At 33.1% G+C, this 22,578-nt stretch overlaps 1 protein-coding gene across 1 annotated transcript in view; it reads right to left on the bottom strand.

Moving 5' to 3' along the window:
* Ift74 (intraflagellar transport 74) overlaps positions 1–22,578 on the bottom strand; it is an 82,633-nt gene that overhangs the window by 20,529 nt on the left and 39,526 nt on the right. The window contains exons 12-15 of the mRNA XM_046467344.2: positions 18,665–18,808; positions 17,218–17,258; positions 14,209–14,288; positions 1,585–1,638 (exon numbers count right to left, since the gene is read on the bottom strand). Coding sequence (XP_046323300.1) covers positions 1,585–1,638; positions 14,209–14,288; positions 17,218–17,258; positions 18,665–18,808 — 319 coding nt within the window. The remainder of the gene's footprint in view (positions 1–1,584; positions 1,639–14,208; positions 14,289–17,217; positions 17,259–18,664; positions 18,809–22,578) is intronic.

Here is a 22,578-nt window from a genome sequence, read left to right as displayed (position 1 = left end):
TTTAATAATTCATTCAGATTAAATAAATAGTCTAGGAAATCATCCCTTCATCTTTCTAATACAGAACTAGCACATAATTTTGCTCTTATTTATACTCTTCAAGTGTTCCTACGGAACTTTTAAAAAGTAAAAAAAAAATTAGTTACAAATTTTACTATTAATACGAGATAAACATCAATATGGTCTATCTTTCTATTATACTTTTTTTCTACTTAAACATTTAATATATTTTTTAATCAAAACAGTCTTTAACAGAACTTTTTTTAAATGAATATGGTTGTCAGAGACCATAATCAACATTAAAAAAAAAAAACTATTATTTATGCCCCATCTTCAACATTTAACTACAGATCTTAGCTACCAATAGCCTGCTTCTATATCAGTCATATATTAAATAATCATATGAGATTTTTACACATAATAATGTCTATCAGAGGTTATTTTGTTAAGAAAACAAACTATAATAAACCCTTAGGAAGAAATCTGGATGAAGTGCCTTGCAATTTTTAAAATTCTGGAAGATAGGAATTCTTTTAATTCATTCATTAAACATTTAGTAGGTGAATATTTATTAAGATACATCTAAATGTCAGATGCCATACTATTTCCAACATACGGAGCTGTGACACATCATTCCTTGATCTTATACCTACTTCTCTACTAAAAAGCACTTAAAAAATAAAGAAAACAAGGAATTAATTTTGAAATAATTTTTGGTACTTGCTGAGACTGTAAACAAATTGAGTTATTGTGAAATCAGAATTGATAATTGCCATTTTGTAGAAAGTTATCTATGAAGGTTAACAATTGACATCAGACCTAAACAACTTCAGATATTAGCAAAATGATAATTAAAAAGGAAACTGGTAGTAGATAATTATATATTTTATAAATATACAAAGTTTAATTTAAGATCTATTTATAAAGCTGAGATTAAAAAAAAAAGTGAAGGAAAAACTCTAACCAAAGACCACTAAAGTTATAGTTGGTAACAGAAACAAGGAAAAAGAGCAGAGGTGAGGGCTAATAATTGAGACATCATAAAAAGCTGTAAAAAAGTGAAAGATATGAAGGTGAACATAGTCATGTATAAGAAGACATTCAAGGGCTGGGGATGTGGCTCAAGCGGTAATTCGCTTGCCTGGCATACCTGGGGCGCTGGGTTCGAGCCTCAGCACCACATAAAAATAAAATAAAGATGTTGTGTCCACCGAAAACTGAAAAATAAATATTAAAAAATTCTCTCTCTCTAAAAAAAAAAAAAAAGACATTCAACATTCAAACAATAAGTGGTCTATAGCTCCCTCTATACAAATTACAAATGTAAATACTAGTTTTAGACGCTATCCCCATTAAAACAAAACAAAAAACCTCATGCCTACATGTATGTATATGTATGTGTGTGTGTGTATATATATATATATATATATATTCCTTTTAAAATTCCTAGAAATTAAAAAAGTGCTATAATTATTCATATTTTGCATTTATTAGCCATTATGTCTTCTTAAAATGGGATCTCTGATTTGGTATCAATGAAAAGCAATTTGAAATATATTTTATAGTTATAAGATCATCACTTACTGTCCATATTTTCCTCCCTTTTTTTTAGCTCCTTGTATTTCTGATTCATTTCACCTATAAGAAATACAAAATATAACATATATTTCAAAACTTCCAGTTATAATATTCTAAATTAGAAATATCTTTTAGGTTTTCTATATGCAATTATTCACTGAATATTTGATATTTTTAATTGGTTGAAATTCTTTTACATTAACTTACAGAGTATTTTAAAGGAGCTATATATATATTTGTGACTTGACTATTTGGAAAAACAGTCTCCTGACTGGAAAGGACTTATAGGCTTTCTATTCCCAGGGTGGGGCTAATAACATATGAACACTACTGATGACAGGAAGCCTAAGTTCTGAAGGAGATACATTCTGTCTTTAAATAGTTCACAACAGCAAACAAGCTATCAGGGTAACATCTCTCAGAGAACTTATAGCCTAGGGATTTAACAAATAATTAAAGTTAAAATGTACTAAGTGCTTTCATATGAAAAACAGGAGTAGACAGCAAGGACAACTAATCTGGTTCGGGGACTGGGAAAAATTCTCTAAAGGAGTAAATTTTTGCTGCATATAAAGAATGAATACGAGTAGCTAAGGAGGCTGAAGCAGGAGGATTCCAAATTTAAAGTCAGCTTTAGCAACTTACAGAAACCCTAATCAACTTAGAACTTTTCTTAAAATAAAAAATTTAAAAAGGGTTAGGGATGTGGTTCCGTGGTTAAGCACCCCTGGGTTCAATCTTTGGTACCAAAAAAAAAAAAAGAATAGGAGTTACTTTGTCAAGATGTAGAAAATGGAATGTCAAAGAATTACCAATACCAAAGTGTGGAAGTGAGGATGGATATGAAAACATGAGAAACTGAAAGTGGTAGGGCTAAGAGAATGTGAAGTTTTAGAAAGGTAGCACAGAGATGAAGCAGATTACAAAACACCTTATAAAATACATATTAAAGACTGGACTTTCTCCTAAAGACAATTATTGAAGAACTTTAAGAGGGACTAAGTTTGGATGAATGATGAAATATGCCTGGAGTAGGGTAGATCTAATAAGCATGGAAATTGGATTTTCATTTGAGACATTCAAGAGCCAAAGTGAATGGGTTTTGCTGAGGATTAGAGAGGGAGGAGTCAAGTATAATACACAGGTTTCTGGCTTAGGCAACTGAGAAGATGGTGGTATTAACTGGAAAGGGGAATGTCGAGTTTAATGAACATGAAAGACATGTCTAAAGGGACAAAATACAAGGCCCAGTGAGATAAATGAAATATAACATGTCAGCCTAACAAAGAGAACATTAGGGATCATGATTACTTTATAATAGGATTTTACAGTAATGCTGAGCTTTGGAGGCACACAGGGCTATTTTGAATAGTGAGATGGCTGCAGCTCCCAGCTCCCAGGTAGAGAAAAAAGAATAATGTGTGATTGTTTCAATCTGTAGTTTCTTGATCCCAGTCAGTTAATTCTCAGCTTTCTGTGGAAACTAGTAAGCTTAGTAAGATGATACCCAGCAGGTATGAAAAGAATAACAAGCTGAATATTTCTAAGGGAGATCCAGATTAGAAGTGGCCTCTAGAAGGACTTTAAGAATAGAGTTCAACTTTTACACTTTTCTTGTGATTGTATTATAACCACTATAGAAAGCAGTATGGAAGTTCCTCAAAAGACTAGGCATGAAACCATCATATGACCCAGCTATACCACCTCCTTGGTATTTATCCTAATTAGTCAACACACTATAGTGATATATTATAGCTGCACAATTCACAATAGCCAAACTATAGAACCAGCCTAGGTGTTTATCAATGAATGAATGCATAAAGAAAATGTGGTATATATACACAACGGAGTTTTATTAGCTATACAGAAAAATGAAATTGTAGGAAAAATGGATGGAACTTGAGACAATTATGTTAAACAAAATAAGCCAAACTTGGAGTCAAGGTTCATATATTTTCTCTGACATATGGAAGCTAGAGAGAAAAAAGGAAAAGAAAAGTAGGTGTGTGTGGGGGGCAGGGATCTCATGAAAATCAAAGGGAGATCAGTAAAGGAAAAAGAGCAGGGGTGAAGGAGAGGGGAAGTGCTAGGGAGGGACACTGGTCACATTATATTGTTATAGTGTGTGCATGTATGAATGTGTAACCACAAATTCCAACATTATGCACAATTACAATGCACCAGTAAAAAAACTAAATAAAAACAATAAATAAATAAGAATTCCAAGAAAGTGGGTAATCACAGTGGAAAGTCCAAAGACTAAAGTTCCAATAGTCAGTGTGTGTTCTATATATCCTACTACATGGTATTGAGTTTTTTTCAAGATCTGGGTAGATAGTAAAGTTAGGAAACAGAGTAATAAACTGGGTGTAGAACTCTAATTACTGGGGAAGCGTGGATCTCCATGTGCTTTGTGGTGAGTTACGAGGTCAGCAAACTACTTTTTTGCCCTATGGTCTGAAATTGCTTTTCTCAAATTCACTGAGGATAGCCTTGATGCTGAGAAAAGCTTCAGGGTCCCAAAATATTACTGGTAGTAAAAGGCTAAAAGTGAAAGATAAAGTGAATACATGTGGTCATGAGTTCCTAGCTAGGCTACAATCAGTACCAATGGGAAATACTTTGTCAACACAGGTAAGGCTCTGAATACATTAATAACTTTACTGAATGACTACATAGTGAAAATTAACAACAGTATACTAACAATAACTATAATAATGCAGTATGATTCGTTGTGAGGGAGAAGTGAGAGGTAACTTGTTATTAGTAACAAATTTTTCATATACCTAAGTTTTTAAAAAATATTATAAGACAGGGCTAAAAATTAATCCCATAAAAATGTCAACCATTCACTTACCTTACTAAATTTTTTTAATGGAAAACAAAGAAAAAAAGCTAAAGATTTTAGGATACATGATCTGGGACAACACTACTCTTGATCAGAGAGTGATACATATAAATGTCATTAAAATATACGTGAAGTACTAGAACATCTAGTAGCTCTGAATCTGCCATGGCCTAGGTTATAAATAAAGTCCATAGTACCTTGTTTTAGCTGTCTGAGAAGTTCCACTCTTGAGAGACTGATCAGGCATTAAAGGATTAGGAAGAAGGCCTGGATTCTTAGCTTTATGCAAATTTAATTACCACCTTTTATTTCTTCTTCTAAACTTATGAGAATTCCCTACACATTCCTTTTTTATTTATTATCCTGCTTTTGATCCTCAAGGCAGGAGGTTTTCCCTCTTTTTCCAAATGAAACTGCTCTCAATACAGTTCTGAGTCCTAAATTATCAAATCCAAAGGGCAGTTTTCAGTTTTTATCTTACCCTGCAAGATTTGCCATTACAGACGGATTATTTCAATTTTCTTATTTCTTTGTTTCCCTTTATGCTTTGTTTTTGCTTTTTATGGGGGGGGGCAATTTTCTGTCTTTTCTTACTCCCAGATCACTTTCTGTCTTCATGGGTTCCTCTTCCTTCTTCATTTAAAATCTGAGTTAAGTACTAATGAGTTAGTAACAATCTCACTCATTCTTGTGGTTTAAAAGCCCTCAAATCTAATGTTTTCCCTGATTTTGAAATCCTTTCAACATCTCAAACTTATAATTAAACTTATTAGTTTTCCCCCTCAAAATCTGCACCCATTTTAATTCCTTATTACATTTGTTTTTTACTTATGTGCTGCTGAAGTGAGCTCCATATTATATTTGAATGTCCTCACAATCTACTTATTATCCAAGTCAGAAACGTGGAGACTCTTCCCCTCATTCTCCTCAAATATTCCTCCTAGCTGTCAACATATTGAATTGGAAAGTATATCTGGTACATGTCTCTAGCTGCAAGCTGGCCAGCCAGATTAGATGGGACAGAGCTCCACATATCTCAGCAGAATCCCAAGCTTCAAAGAAATTTCCTCTGATATCACGGCTAGGAAGGAGAGTGGTAGGAGCATTAGAACTGGTCTATTCTGTGATTTCCAAGTGGAGAACTGATATCTTACCTGCCAATAAAAGGCAATGTAGAGGTGTGGGCAATCCTAAGGCAGGATAAGTGTGATTACCAAATCTATCCTTGGATTCAACATTACAGGAAAGTAAAAGATCACAGATAGAAAGAAGTAAATCAGAGTATCACATTGGCAGTGTAATCATGCAAACAGAAATATTTGAAGTGGTAGGATCAACAATGAGGAAACCAAAAAAGATGGGAAGAGACACAATGATACAATGGGGTAATTTTGGAAATATCCTCTAATTCTGAGTATCTGCTGTGATTATAGTTCTACATTCATTTATTTATTCCATATATTTACTGAGTATCTACCATGTACTATTATACATACTAGGGATAAGATAAGGAACAAGGTAATTTTTGGCTTATCCTCAAAAGGCTTATGATCTATTAGTTTGCAATAACAAAAGGTATAAAGAAACATAAGTGCTGTAACTGAGTTATGTATTAAGCATTATGATAATCAGATGGGTGAAAAGTAGTCAGGGGTTTTTACATTATCAGGCAATTTAGAAATAAAAGAAATAATATATTTTCCTCCAAAAAATATACCGTAATAAAACTTGTACACAAAAACATATACTTCAAATTCAGGCTCTTCCTCTCCCTCAGACAGTAATGAAGAAATGGGTATGGACTGTTACCATAATCTTGGGCTATAGCAGAAAGAACACCATTGCTCTTGGATACTCCCTGCTTCAGCCAGCCAGTGGAGATATGGTCTCTTCACATTACCAAGAGATTGAGTGCCATCTGTTCTCACTGTGAGGAAGTTTTGAAATTTAATTCTCTTGTCTCAGGGTAAAGGTTGGAGCTATCTTGATTTTCATACTTTGAGAAGTAGTTCTGATCTAGAGAAGATCTGATTATGATTTTCAGGAATGGGTAAACTTCCCCAATCTTCCCTCCTGATTATAAACAAAAAGAGATGTACTAAAAACTCCACTGACCTCAAGGCCCTCAACTCAGCAAGCCTTCAAATTTTGGAGCTGAAAGGGCAAAGAAAACAGAATCAGGGAGATGGAGCAAAAAAAACCAAAAAGACTTCTGCATATTCAGGTGGTTCCTTTCCTGCACCTGGGGCAAGCTAAATCTCCCAGTACTTCATGTGCTATGTTTTCATTCCTTATTACCATTCTTAGTACTACTCCAAATGAATTCCAGTTCTTTACCCTTTTATAAGTATTATGCCAAGAAACTTATGATTCCAAGAAGACTATCACTTCCCATAATCTTAGATAGGTTGCAAAGTTAATGCAACCTAGGATTTCAGCTGTAATGTAACCTAAGATTTCAGCTGTTCTCAGGGCTATATCCCATTAATCCATAATGAGCTATTATTACACCCCTTGTAACAGTTTCACATATTTTAGTTAGCCAAGCCACTTTCTTTCCTTCCCTTCCCTCCATCTTTCCATTCCCCACTCCTGCTGTTTGGTGCTGGGGATAGAATGCAGAGCCTTGTGTATGTGAAGCACTCACACTTCCACTGAACTCTATCCCCAAATCTTGAGCCTCCAATTTTCTTTTTCTTTCTTTCTTTTCTTTTTTGATTGGGGGTAGTAATAGGGATTCAACCCAGAGTTGTTTTACTACCAAGTTGCATCCCAAGTCCTTTTTGATACAGGGTCTCACTAATTTGCTCAGTCTAGCCGTGAACCTGCAATCTTCCTGCTTCAGCCTCCTGAGTTACTGGGATTACAGGCATGTGCCCATGAATCAGGCCATTTTTATATTTCAACTCCTACTTCAATTTTAATTAGTTTGGGGATCTATTAAAGCCCATCTGTTTATATTTAGTCCATCTTTCCCACCTAATTTTCACATGCCATTACAGCAGTATCCAACAAATTAGAAGTGAAAATCCTTCTAAATTGCTCTATTAAAATACATATGAACAATGTTTTAAACAAACTTTTGGCTTTAGATGTCATCCCACTTACTAACTATACATTCCCTGCAAAATATTTTAAATTCTGGCAGAAATATATCTTTAAAATTATGGAGACAAGGTCAGATAATTCTACTTCTGAATGCAAGAGGCACTTTAAAAAGTATAATAAAAATTCTCTAGACATGTCATAACAGTTAAATAATCGCTAAAAGCCTCACCATTTCTAAAGAAAATAAAAGAAATATATGGACGATCTTTTCAACAGAGTAATATCAATCAGACGGTAGGACTAGTAGTCCTTGGCATATACTAAATGCAACATAAGGTCCTCAATTATTTTCTAAAGCAATGGTTATTAAACTTCAGTATGAGTCAGAACCACCAGGAGGGCTTGCTAACACACAAATTATTGTGCTCTGTTCCTGTTCCAAATTTAGTAGGTCTGGAGTAGGGTCTAAGAATTTGCATTTCTAAGAAGTTTCAGATGGTGCTGATTCTCCTGGTCAGAGACAATTCGACCATTTTAATGAAAAATACCAAGTGTAGTCTAATTAATTTCCACATTGAACAATAATGATTTGTTCCTCATGGGATATATAGTGAGAATACAGAAAGTAGAAATGAGTAAATGCCATTTATTATCCCAGATACCAGAAGACAAAAGCTTTGAAATTAAAAGATTATTTTGTATATATTTAGAGGAAACTAATGGAAAAAACTTTCTAATATAAGCTTAGAAAACTATCCAGAAAAAATTACTCAAGTTTCAGTCTATAAGCTAACAGCATTAACAACACTATTAGCTAATATTTAGGATAACTTTTGAAATTGAGTCTTATTCTGAGTCACACAGACACATATATCCTGCATTCAGCTAATCCTCATAATAAGCCTATAATGTAGGGACTATTATTATTTCCCTTTTAAAGATGAGAAAACTAAGGTAAAATTAGTTTAAACATTATGTCCAAGATTGAACAATAAAAATAGCACAGTTTGAACCAAGGTACTCTGGTTGCAGAAAAACACTAGTCTTCCTTAAATATTTTTTTTTAATTTTACCTGATATAACCAACGAATAATAGCTCTTAACTGAGGTCTTAGAAATCTGACTATAAAGAAGTATCTTACAGACAAACTAAAGAAAAATATTACATTTTGTACTTTTACTACTCTTCAAAGATGCTTGTAAATTATAATAAATACTTTCAAAATTTAGAAAAGCAATCCAATGTTTCTACCTTATGTGTACTTCCATTATGATCTATGTTTATCACATCGTAATAGTTATACATTTATATGCCTGTGCTGTTAATAATCTATGATAAGGGGGCTGGGGTTGTGGCTCAGAGGTAGAGCGCTCACCTACCATGCATGAGGCACTAGGTTCGATCCTCAGCACCGCATAAAAATAAAATATATTGTGTCTACGTATAACTAAAAAATAAATATTTTTTAAAAAAATAATCTATGATAAGACTTAAAACTGAATCCATATTTGGAGTACTGGACTCTAAGAATGAAGAAATAGTTTTTTTTGTTGTTGACTTTTTTTTTTTGTGAGTAACTGTGCTCAAAAACCCCTCCTAGAGGTATGTGACTGTACTTTGTTAATTGTTCATCAATCTAATCTCTGTGTATGGATTCTTAGAAAATTAGCCCCACCATGTGGTTAATGGTAATACTTCACATTCAGGCTTTTAAGAACAGTCCAAATTTTCAAACTGGGAAGAGATGAATATATTACCTTGACGGACAAAAATTAAAACACTTATATAGCTGGCACTGATAAGGAAACATGTTTATATACTGCTGCTGGTTGTATAAAATGGGTCAGCATTTTCTGAGAGGAAATTTGTAAAACCAAAATTATAAATACTATTCTATTCAAAATTTCACTTTTAGAAATTTATTCCCTACAAGTACTGCATAAGTAATAAGCATTAATATAGGATGTTTATTGCAGCATTTTTCTTGGAAATAGAAAAGCAGAAACAGTGTAAATGCCAATGTGGATACAGCAAATACTATACAAACATTACCATAATAGCGGCTAATGATTATCACAAGTGTTTCACATGCACTATAGGCGTTATTCTTAAGTCAGACTTCACAGCTCTAATATTAACAATTATTCTTTACCACTTCCCAGAATAAGGTATATATACTTTCATAAAATAATGTGCATTAAACATAGTTAAATGAAAAGACTAAAGCTCAAAAGAACTATGCAATATTACTCCATTTAAAAAATTAAAATTTGTAAATGCATAGAAAAAAATGTAAAAGGCTAAATATCAAAGTATAAACAATGATTACCTCTGAGAACTCAGATTATCTAAGTGTGAAAAGAGAGATGATTTTTTATTTATATACTTTTGTAGTACTTGAATTTTTCCACATTAAATACCCATCAGATTCATTTTTTTTAATTACAATTTTTAAAAATAAAAATAAGCTGAGTCTTTAAAATAACTTTAACAAGTTAAGAAAAATAATTTTTAGATTTTATTTTTTGTTTGTTTGTTTGAGATGGAGTCTCACTATATTGCCCAGGCTAGCCTCAAACACCTAGGCTCAACCAATCTTTTTGCCTCAGCCTGCCTGGTAATGGGGACTATATGTGCTAGCCACAGCAAATGTTTTTAAAAGCCGGAAGGGGTGATTGAGGCTAACTGCACAGTCAATGAAAGTACATGAAATGGTCATTTGGAAGATAACACTCTCTCTCTCCTCTCTCTTTCACACACACACACACACACACACACACACACACACTTGTTAAAAGCCAATAAAATGAAGCATATCCAAGTGATACGTTTGGTAATTTCTTGGTAAAGATGGCAGATTGAACATGCATATCTAACACTGACCTCCTTCAAACTCCACTAAAACTATAGAAAAAATAATGTTTAAAGTATAAACACCTGCCAGGCATGGTGGTGCACGCCTGTGATCCCAGCAGCTGGAAAGGCTGAGGCAGGAGAATCGTGAGTTCAAAGCCAGCCTCAGCAACTCAGTGAGGTCCTAGGCAATGCAGCAAGACCCTGTCTCTAAATAAAATACAAGAAAGGGCTGAGGATGTGGCTTAGTGGTGAAGAGCCCCGAGTTCCATCCCTGGTACCTAAATAAATAAATAAATAAATAAATACTTCCAGCAACTCAGCAAAGAAAAAAAAAATTAGAAGATGGAAGTGAAGATGGAAGTGGTAACTAACTTAGCAGACTTTTGAAAATCTAATCATAAACCTGCATTGAGTAAAGTTGAGAACCACCCTGCCTAAAGACTCAGCAATTTCACACAGTAGTAAAAACTAACCACTTATCATCTACATCCTAAAGAATGGATTATCAACAATCTTGAGTCAAGGAACTATTGAGAATACAGATAATACAGATAAATGTCTACTGCTTTACTGGAAAACATGAACCCAAGATACAAATCCTCTAGAATGAATGTAATAAACTCTTTGTAGTTAAATCCTCTTTGGGGAAGAGGATTTAACTACTTGCATCATCTTAAAATGAGGGGGCCCAAAGAAGTAACTAGAGCTCAATTTTCACCTTTAATTCAATTTACAACTCTTTCTCTGCTAAAATGTGGGTTATTTAGTTCATTTCAGAAACATTTACTTAATGTTTACTTTTTCAGATGCTGTATTGAGACTACCAAAGTCTTGAGGACTTTTAAAAGGGAAGCAATTTAGAGAGACCCTATCTCAAAATAAAAAATAAAAAAAGGCTGGGAATGTTGCTCAGTGGTTAAATAACTCTGGGTTTAATCTCTGGTACCAAAAAAAAGAAAGAAAGAAAGAAAGAAAACAAGGAGGACAAACACATGAATAGATAATTGCAATATAAAGTAATCAATGCAGTGATATGTTCAAGAACAAACATGATCTAAAAACATGGAGGATGGTCACTCAGTCCCATTCAGAAAAAAGTCAGGGAAGGAAGTTAAAAGTTATGCTGAATGAGAGGATACCTGAGCTTAAAGGTCTTAAAGGATGAGAAATTAATCAGCTAAAAAAAACAGGAAAAAAGAACATTCAAGATAAAAAAAAAAAAAAAACCAAACAGTAGCCGCAAAGGGTTAGGGCATGAAACAGTTTGCTATATGGTTTCTAAATGTAAATTGTTAACACAAAGTGTGAAGATGATGAGGGGTGGAAGGGAAGGTCAATGAAATAGAGTCTAGATTACAGAGGGACTAGTACGACATGCAAAAATTCTTTAACGTTATCTTATATGTCACTGGCCAATCACTGTTAAACAGAAGAATGACACAGAAGCATACTTTACATAAATCACTCTGGCAATATTATGGTGAAAGAATCTGAGAGGGGGCAAGACTGGAGGTGGGGTGACCAGTTAGGAGGCTACTACAATAGTTCAGGCAGGAAATAATGAGGTCCTGAACTAACAAGTAACCTTCTAACAAGTAACCATCTAATAACCCCCCCTGTGCTGTTAAACCAATAATCTAAGATGATTACAATACAGCAGAACAAAAAAAGAATGCACTGATATATACATACACACATATGTATATATCACATATATACATGAATATATACATAACATACATCATATATTTAACACATATAAATGCTTTTTGCAACCATTACATAGAATTAGATTCTTTTTCTGCCTTAAAAAAAGGACAAAGATTAGAAAGCAAAAAGAGAAATGGAAGCTAAAATCCAAAGCATTCTGCACTTCATTTCTCTCAGAACCAGCAACTAATAATACATTGTTACCCCCACCACCCAAGACATTTTAGTGAAAAAACTTAGGAAGAGGAAAATTTAGAACATATCCTATGAAGCATCAAAAATCAAGAACATTATAAGATTTTTCAGAATAGTTTTGAATATATTAATAAAGAAAATCAAGAATACTAGTCTATATAAACAAAAGCAATGAAATTATTCAGTAAAGAAAATACTATGGTCTAAAGATATAATATTTCAGTTAAGATAGGAAGAATAAGTCCTGGATATATATTATACAACATGATTACTATCAATTAATAACAATGTAGTATATTCTTGAAGATCACTAATAAGAGTGGATTTTGAATATTACTACCAAAAAATAAATGTGAGGTAAAGCATATATTAATGTTTATTGAGCCATTTTATAATGTATACATATTTGAGAATGTTATGCTATATGCAATAATTTTTGTTAATAAAAACAAATTATTAAAAATAAGTTCTTAACAATTTATTGTGAGTCTATCTTGCTATATGTGACTTTTAATATATATAAGCCCTGGTGAGATAGAATAATTATATTCACTTTTCATGAGAAAACTAGACTTGGGCAAATTCACTTACCTAATAATGAAGTTTTAATGTCTATCTGCTTTTGATGCCTTATTGAAAGCCACACACAGCTATATAAAAATTAAACTATTTAAATCTAAGAACATTTTTATTTCACAAATGCAACACTTTAAGTCAGAAGGTTAAAGCTTAGATTTAGGCAATGGAACTATGACTTTGGAGTCAGAGACCTTGGTTTAAATCTACACTTTATTCCTTACTAAAAAACAAAACTTTTTTGAGCTTCAACATGTATAAAATGGCTTAACAAGGCTTCACAACGTTCTTGGAAAGATGACAAAGCGACTATCCCAGGTAAGCAGTAGTAGGTAATGATATTATTTACAAATCAACTAAAGCATAATAAAATTTACATGCCACTTTAAAAATCAAAGTTAATGGGCTGGGATTGTGGCTCAGCAGTAGAATGCTCGCCTTGCAGGGGAGGGACCCAGGTTCCATCTTCAGAACCACATTAAAAAAAATAAATAAATAAAGGGACTATGTTGTGTCCATCTACACCTGAAAAATAAATAAAATTTCTTTAAAAAAATCAAAGTTAAAAAAAAATTAAAACAGACCACTCTTTCCCTGCTGTTTCCTTAGCCATAATAATTACATGTGCACATTTTATACCATGAGGTGGGCAAGATTATCCTGATCTTTCCCTCACTGACTCATAAGAATATACAATCAATTAATGATAAACAGAGAGAATATTACCTAGTTTGCAGTTAATGTGCCACAGGAAACCCACCTTTCTCTCCTTTATTAGAAAGAAGCTGGCCAGGAAACTATAATGCTCAGCCTCTTCCTCTATCCAAACATACCACTATAGTTTCCAAACCCCCACCACAGAATTTCCACCTTTAGACCCTAAGCTTCCTTAGCTGTTCAGATCCCTGTGCTGTTTCTTTAAATCCCACTGTTGGAGAAAGTTGGGTGAAAAAGAAGATAATAAGTGCCTGCCACATCATACATGAAACTGGCTGGGAAATTAATTTTTCTTGATTATTTGTGATAGCTGTGTCTTGATTCTCACCTCTTCAAACTCTACCAATTTCCTTAATACTGGACCACACTGAGGAAGTAAAACTTAGGAATCTACAATTATTTTACTTCTTTAAGAACCTGCTTTGTAAAACACTGAATAAATTCTTACCAATATGCAAACATGAGGTTATTACAAATTTTTGTACAAATCAAATAATTGCTTTAATGTTACTCATAATATTCAGCAGCATATAATTTAGTAAAATTAAAATGTAAAGAATTAAATAATAAATCCAAGGTAGTTAAATTATTGCTGAGATTCCAGATAATGCTATATTAATATTACTATAAAGCTATTAATCTACATCATAAAAATGTAAAAGTACATTAGATACATTACCTTGGTGTTCCTCTAAATCCATATCAAGTTGTCTAATTTCTTCAGTAAATTGATTTGTTTTTTCTTTTATATCTGTTAACCTGTTGAAAATATTATTTAATATATTTATGAAGATAATAGGATGCTCAGTAAAAAACAAAGATGTTAGGATATCTTTTCTAAGTTGCATAATATCTAGAAATAATATACCCTATTCTGAAGATAATACTATAAGCCTAAAGAGAAAATCTTTTCTAGACCCGTTTTCATGATTCCTATTTAGAACACAAGTGAATTCTGAAAACACTAGGTTGCCAGGCTACAAGAATAAACTGTTCCTTTTAAGCTTGACTTGCATATTAGTAAAGTAGAAAATAGTTAGCAATCTTATTTTTGTAGGTTTGTAAAAAGTAAACTATGGTGGTACTCAGAAAGGGAATATTTACTCATGGTCAAAATTATACAGGTCAAGCCAAAAGCAGTGACTCACACCTGTAATCCCAGTAGCTAGAGATGCTGAGACAAGAGGATTGCGAGTTCATAATTGGCCTCAGCAAAAAGTGAGGCACTAAGCAACTCAGTGAGCCCGTCTCTAAATAAAATACAAAATAGGGCTGGGGATGTGGTTCAGTGGTTGAGTGCCCCTGAGTTCAATCCCTGGTACTTAAAAAAAAAAAAAAGATTATGCAGGTCAACATGTTGATAAAAAGCAGTAATACTTACTACAAAGCTAACAGTACTCAAGATAATGTCATACTAGAATAAGAATAGACATACATATCAATGTATTAAAATTGTAAGTTCAGAAATAAGATCATATGTGTGTATACAGACAAATGATTTAGGACTAGAGTGCCAAGAAAAATAAATAGGTAAACAATGGTATTTTCAACAAATATTTGAAAAAACAAAAGTAAAAAGTTATCCCAGCACTATGCACAAAAGAATAAAATTGTTCTGCTATCTCACATCATATATAATAATTAACACAAAACAGATCAGAGATTTAAATGTAAGAGCCAAACTGTAAAACTCTTAAAAGAAAGCTTAGGCACAAATCTTCATGACCTTGACATTGGTTTCTCAGACATGACACCAAGGGCTAGGGATGTGACTCAGTGGTAGAGTGCTTGCTTAGAATATGTGAGGCCCTGGGTCTGATATCCAGTAATACACACACACACACCCCTCTAAAAACATAAGCAATAAGAGAAAAAAACATTTAAGTAGACATTATCAAAATTGAAAACTTCTGTGTTTCCAAGGACACGAATAAAGGAGGAAAATGATGACCCACAGAATGAGAGAAAATTTTTGCAAAGCATATATCTGATAACAGTCTTGTATTTAGAACATGAAGAACTCTTACAATGTAATAATAATAAAGCCCCCATTTTAAAAACAGGCAAGGAGTTCAATAAATATTTCTCTAAAGAAGACATACACATGGTCAATATACACATAAAATGAAGCTCAACATCATTAACCATCAGGGAAATGCAATTCAAAACCATAACAAGATACCACTTTATACCTGTTAGGATGACTAGAATAAAAAAAGACAGATAATACAAAGTAATGGTAAGGATGTAGAGATACTGGAACACTCATAAGCTGCAGGTAGAAATACAAAATGGCATAGTTGCATGACATCCCAAGCTTTTGTCTTCTGCAATCATTTGATCCTAATGGACTCCAACTCATCATGTTAAACAGAATACCACATGAAACAACAATTCTATTTCTGGATACACACTCAAGAGAAATAAACATGTATGTCCACACAAAAACTAGCACATGACTGTTCATACCAACATGATTCATAATAGCCAAAAACTGGAAACAAGCCAAACATCCATTACCTGATGAATGGATCAATAAATTATGGTATATGCATACCATGGAATATTATTTTAAAATACAAAGAAATGAAATACTGAAATATGATACAACAGAGATGAACCCTCAAATAATTATCTTAAGTCAACAGATCCAGTCCCATAGGACAATATACATATGATTTCTCTTATATGCAATGTTCAGGATAGGCAAATCTAGGGAGACATAAAGGAGATGACTGGTTCTAGAGCTGGGAAAGGGGCAAGGGAGGTGATGGTTAAAAGCTGTGGAACCAACCTAGATGCCCTTCAATAGATGAATAAATAAATAAACTGTGTGTATGTGTGTGTGTGTATATATACACATATATACCCAGCTCTAGAACCAGTCATATATACATATACACACACACACATAGATATATTGTGTGTAGATATATATACATACATATATATATCTATGTATATATATATCTACACACACACACACACATATACATATACAATGGAATACTACTCAGCCTTGAAGAAGAATGAAATTATGGCATTTGCAGGTAAATGGATGGAGCTGGAGAGTATCATGCTAAGTGAAGTAAACCAATCCCAAAAAACCAAAGGGCAAATGTTTTCTCTGATAAGTGGATGCTGATCCATAATGGGGTGGGGGGCAGCAAGGGAAGAATGGAGGAACTTTGGATTGGGCAGAGGGGAGGGAGAGGAGAAGAATGGGTGTGGAAGTGGGAAAGATGGTGGAATTAGATGGACATCATTACTCTATGTATGGGTAAGACTGTAAGAATGGTGTGACTCTACATCATATACAACCACAGAAATGAAAAGTTGTACTCCATTTGTATATAAAAAAAAGCTGTGAGGTTTTATTCAGGTGACTGAATTGTTCTAAAACTGACTGGGTTCTGGTTGCTCAACTCTGTAAATATACTAAAAAATTCTGAATTTTATACTTTAAATATGTGAAATATATGAATTATATCTTAATACAACTATTTATAAAAAGCACTTATACTATTCAATGGCTCTAAATTAAACACTCATTTACTCAAAGAATAAAACTGCAAACTGCATCAGTATCCTCAATGTAAACCATACGAAAAATACCTAGAACAATATGTACTCTTGAACTTTTAGAATGTAATTCAGGAGATGAGAAATGAACATAAAATGTACTTACTGTCTCTCCATGCTGGCTATTTCCTGATTATCTTCTTTAACCTATATAGGCATAAAAAGAAAATAGTATTTAAAGAATAAGTTATTATTAGACTACCTTAAGGAGAATTTCCTTCTAGGGTATGTTGTATTAAAATGTCAAATCTAGTATTTTCCTTGAAATCTATTATTTAGAATTCTACCTTTGAAGGTATATAGAACATCACTAAGGAATTATTCAGATTCCATCCTGAGTAAAAACTGAAATACACAATTGTATCCACAAGGCACCATCAGATTCATATCTCTTCAGACCTGGATCAATTAGCTGATATAAGTATCTAGAATTTGAGACCTTCCCATACCCTAGGATAAGGTTGCCAGATTTTTTACAAGCCCTGTTAAAACAGAATTTCAGATAAACAATGAATAACTTTTAGGGTACATGTGCACAATGTAATATTTGGAATATACTTACCTCAAAAATATCTTTCTCCATATATATATATATATATATATATATATATATATATATATATATATATATATATATATAGATAAAGATATATGAATTTTAGGTGGCTTGTATGAAATTCAAATTAACTAGCTATTCAGTATTTTACTTGGCAATCCTAGCCCAAGATTACTCTCTCCTTCATTGCTTCCACCGACTTCTTCCTAAGAAACTTTAGGAGTTCTAAATTTTAATATATTTCATAAGATTATAAAAAACCCACTGCAATCCAAATCCACTGGGCTCAAACCTAGACTACAAAGGAGTTCCTGACTAGAGCTATGTGCAAATATATATTCTAGTCTCCCAAGGACCCTAGAGTTAGGGTATCTCAGGATAAATATGCTAATTATAACTTATAACTAAAAGTTAGCCTTGAGGTACAAAGCAAGCCACTAAGTACATGTGACATGATTCTATGACATAATTTCATAAGATATCTTAATTCTATTTCCTTCATGGAGGCACTGATACTAACAACTACCAAAAGTCATTAGACTTGGGATATTTCATTTCTAAGTGAAAGGCCTAAAACAAATAATGGAATACATCATATCTTCAGTAAGATTATATAACTATTTAATCATCAATAAAGAAGAGTTTTGATGTTTCCTAGTTAAGGATCCAAATATGAAATGGCCAAAATATGCAAAATGGCCATATAAAATGAGGATTTTACCAAAAAACAAAACAAAGCAAAAACAAAAACAAACAAAAAAAAACAGTTCATGTGAGAACATGATTTTTCTCTAAATTTTCTTGATCAAGTATTTCATATTTAGGTGAAATTAACTTTTCACTATTGTTTTTACACAATAAACTTGTACCCACAAGGCACCATCAGATTTTCTAGTGCTTATTGGTTTTACTGTGCATGTCCCTTAAATAAAACAAATCAACACATTTAATAAAACCCAAACTATTAAATTTAAGTATAGTTTTTTTTTTTTTTTACCTGCTTAAGTAATCTCTCTCTCTCCTCCATTGGAGATCCCATGCTTTTGTCTTCTGCAATCATTTGATCACGATGGGACTCTAACTCATAAAGTTTTTCGTGCAGCAATACAGCCTCCTGTTTTACCTGGGAGTGTGCTATTTCCTAAGGAAAACAAAAGGGGAAATTTAATTAGGGTCTTTGTAGGTTTAGATAAGGTCATTAAAGCCTAATCCAATATGACCGGTGTCCTTATAAGAGACCACAGAGACACACAGTGAGAATGCCATTGATAGATAGTATAGGCAGAGACAGAAGTGAGGCAGCTGGCAGCTTTGCAAAGAATGCCAATGACTGATGGCCACCACCACAAGCTAGGATAAAGCAAGGAAGAATTCTATCCAGTTTCAATGGAAACATATCTCTGAAGATACCTTGATTTCAGACTTCTAGCTTCCAGACTGTGAAATTTTTTTTTTTTGTTGTTCCTTTAGGCCACCCAGTTTGTGACCCTTTGTTATGGCAGAACTAAGAAATTAATACATGAAAGTAGAATAGTTATTATCTATTCTCTACTATTCTACTGCTCACAATAAGAAAATAAGAATGAGATAAAATTTTTATTAGATAACAAAAGGATCTAGGAATAATGGTAGTGACAGTGATGATTAATTGACATTTGAACCTATTATTTCTTGAGCATTTGTTCCTGCCAAGCACTGTACTCCACATGTACTTTATATGCTATCTCTAATACTGAAGCATTGTTCTAGGAGGTAGAGTTATTACTATCACCTCCATTTGACAGATGAAAAAACCGGGGATATGAGGTCTAAATAATTTTCCGAGTTAACAGAGATACAAATGGTTATATTGATATTTGAAACCAAGCCCACAGCATAAATGAAAACAAATTCTTTTAAAATATGTTTTTAGTTGTCGATGGACCTTTACTTTGCTTTTATTTCTATGTGATGCTGAGAATTACACCCAGTGCCTCACGCATGCTAGGCAAGTGCTCTACCACTGAGCTGCAACCCCAGCCCCAAATTCTTTGTTTTTCCTTCTCCATTTATTTATATTTTCTAGTGCTAGAAATCAAACCAAAGGCACCAAGGCCTGATATATGCTAGGCAAGTGTCCTAGCACTAAGCAACAATCCTAGCTGCATGACCAAATTCTTAAGAGGGAAAACCTCTTTTTTGAAAGTAGAAGAAATCTTTAAAAAAGGAAAATGTAGGCAAGGGAAATATATGAAAGTCCATAAACAATGAGATGGAGATATATATATATATATATATATATATATGTGTGTGTGTGTGTGTGTGTGTATACACACACACACACACACACACATATACAATTTAAGAAGATTAGCTTTAGAAAGAGAAAGAAAAGGTATGATAATAAAACATATATAGAACGGCAGATATTTTGAGGTATTCTTTTTCTTAATAATACCTCTTTCCTTTTGCCTAACAATATGATACACTTGTTCAAACTCTATGTTGCTAAAACTGTTCTTGAAGACTCAAGCTTATTTTGACACTTGTTTTTTTTTTTTTTAAATATCCCTGTGAACTAAGTATGAGAATACAGAGTAGAGAACACAAATTAGATATTAAATAAACACTAGTCAACTGACAGCTATCTGACATGTTTCTTGAACAACAAAACCAGAATAAACAAATAAAAATAAAAGAATTCTGGCAGAAGTTAAGTAGAAACAGTGATCTGTGTTTTCTTGATTTGAGAATATGGTTAATGTTTCAAAATTTATTTTAGGCATGTATATACAATGCCAAAGAATAGTGGCATCAATTAAAAAAAAATACAACTAAACTAAGGTTAGAGCTCATGGTTTTTTCTAAGGAAACTAAATTTGTCAAGTGAAATGAGACTTCACTCTCCAATCCACTTCAAAAGACAATGAGAAATTCTTCATGCCAACTATATTAATATTAAATGTGGTTCTTCTTCCTTAAAGCATATTTCCATTAGCACAGAAATCCAAGGAAAAAAATTCTATGTACATAATTGTGGACAACTAGACAGAAAAATCAACTCACTATTTTTAAACAGCACATTCTTTTTTTTTTTTTTTTTTTTTTTAATTTTTTATTGTTGGCTGTTCAAAACATTACATAGTTCTTGATATATCATATTTCACAATTTGATTCAAGTGGGTTATGAGCTCCCATTTTTACCCCATATACAGATTGCAGAATCACATCAGTTACACATCCATTGATTTACATATTGCCATACTAGTGTCTGTTGTATTCTGCTGCCTTTCCTATCCTCTACTATCCCCCCTCCCCTCCCCTCCCCTCCCCTCCCCTCCCCTCCCCTCTTCTCTCTCTGCTCCCTCTACTGACATTCGTTTGTCCCCCTTATATTATTTTTCCCCTTCCCCTCACTTCCTCTTGTATGTACTTTTGTATAACTCTGAGGGTCTCCTTCCATTTCCATGCATTTTCCCTTCTCTCTCCCTTTCCCTCCCACCTCTCATCCCTGTTAAACAGCACATTATAAAAAGAAAGAATTATAAATTACTCATGCTTTTTTTTTTTTTTTTTTTTTTACAAGGGAGAAGTCAAACTACAACTTACCAAACTAACTACAATGGGTTACTAATCCTATTATCATACCTCTCTTAGTCTGTAAAGGCAAGCAAAACAGTATACTGAACTGAACTTTGAGGTACAGACAGTAAGTACACTGAACTGCCACAGATATGAAATAATAATTCATAGGAAAAAAATTCCACCAGCTAACAAATATATAAACAGAGACACAACTTCATGTATAAATACATGAAAATTAAGACAAAGTAATAGTCAGGTATGGTGATGCCCACCTGTAGTCTCAACTATTAGGAAGGTTGAAGTGGAAGAACTGTTTGAGCCCAACAGTTTAAGATCACCCTGGGCAACACAGCAAGACCTCATCTTAAAAGCAAAAACAAAAACAAAAACAAACAAAAAAACAGACCAATAAACTGAAAAGTTGTATAATCCTTGCTGTTAATGAGTGTAGGAGAAAATAAACTCTCAGATAAGTTACTCTAGGAGTAAAACTTGGAGCAATATTTTGAGAAGTAATTTGGCAATCTCAACATTTTAGAAGTGTATACTTTTTGGTTTACTGTCAGAAATTAATCTTATGATATGTAACTTAGCATAAAATATGCTTTCACTGGAGCATCATTGAGTGTTTCAGAAAATTACAACTAAATTATTCATCTACAATACTGTTATAATCATGCAACATAATACCATACATTAAAATAAGGGGAATCTCTAAAATGATGTAAAATGGACATTCCATAGATGATGTTGGGCTGTAGATGAAACTCAGCTGTAGAGCACTCAACTAGCATACACTTGCCCATGTGGTGCTGGGTTCAATCTCGGACCTCCCCTCCCCCACCACACAAACAGATGACAATGTAAAGGTGAAAAAAAAAAAAAAAAACCTCAGATAGCATATGAGCATTTCAGGTATGAATCCCATTTGAAGTTTTCCACAACTTTAAAACCAAGATAGAATTATAGGATTGTTGTGAAGATTAAATGACCTTGCTAGTGATATGTGTTAAGAGCTCAAAAATAACAAAGGAAGCACTCAATAAATATCAGTTCTGTCTAGAGAAGGGACAAGAAAGACATTTTTGCTTTCATCTTTTTTGATTTTTTAAATCATAAACATGTTTCGTGAATTGAAAATTGCTTTAGATAAACAAGAAAACACAAGCTTTTTACATCCTGAAAGTAATTAACTAATCCCTCTCCCTTTCCATTTGTTTATAAGTCTCTTGTGCACATATTTATTAACTCACAATTATATTTTTGCATTTCCCAACAGAACAGAATAATTGGTTTTGTATATGATAGATAAAACTAATTTCTTATCCAACCAAAATCTTTGTGGTA

This window comes from Marmota monax, unplaced genomic scaffold (assembly GCF_021218885.2).
Source record: "Marmota monax isolate L192 unplaced genomic scaffold, Marmota_monax_Labrador192_F-V1.1 WCK01_AAM20220418_F8-fsc00033, whole genome shotgun sequence".
Classification (NCBI taxonomy): domain Eukaryota; kingdom Metazoa; phylum Chordata; class Mammalia; order Rodentia; family Sciuridae; genus Marmota; species Marmota monax.
This window is presented reverse-complemented; position numbering and strand designations above follow the sequence as displayed.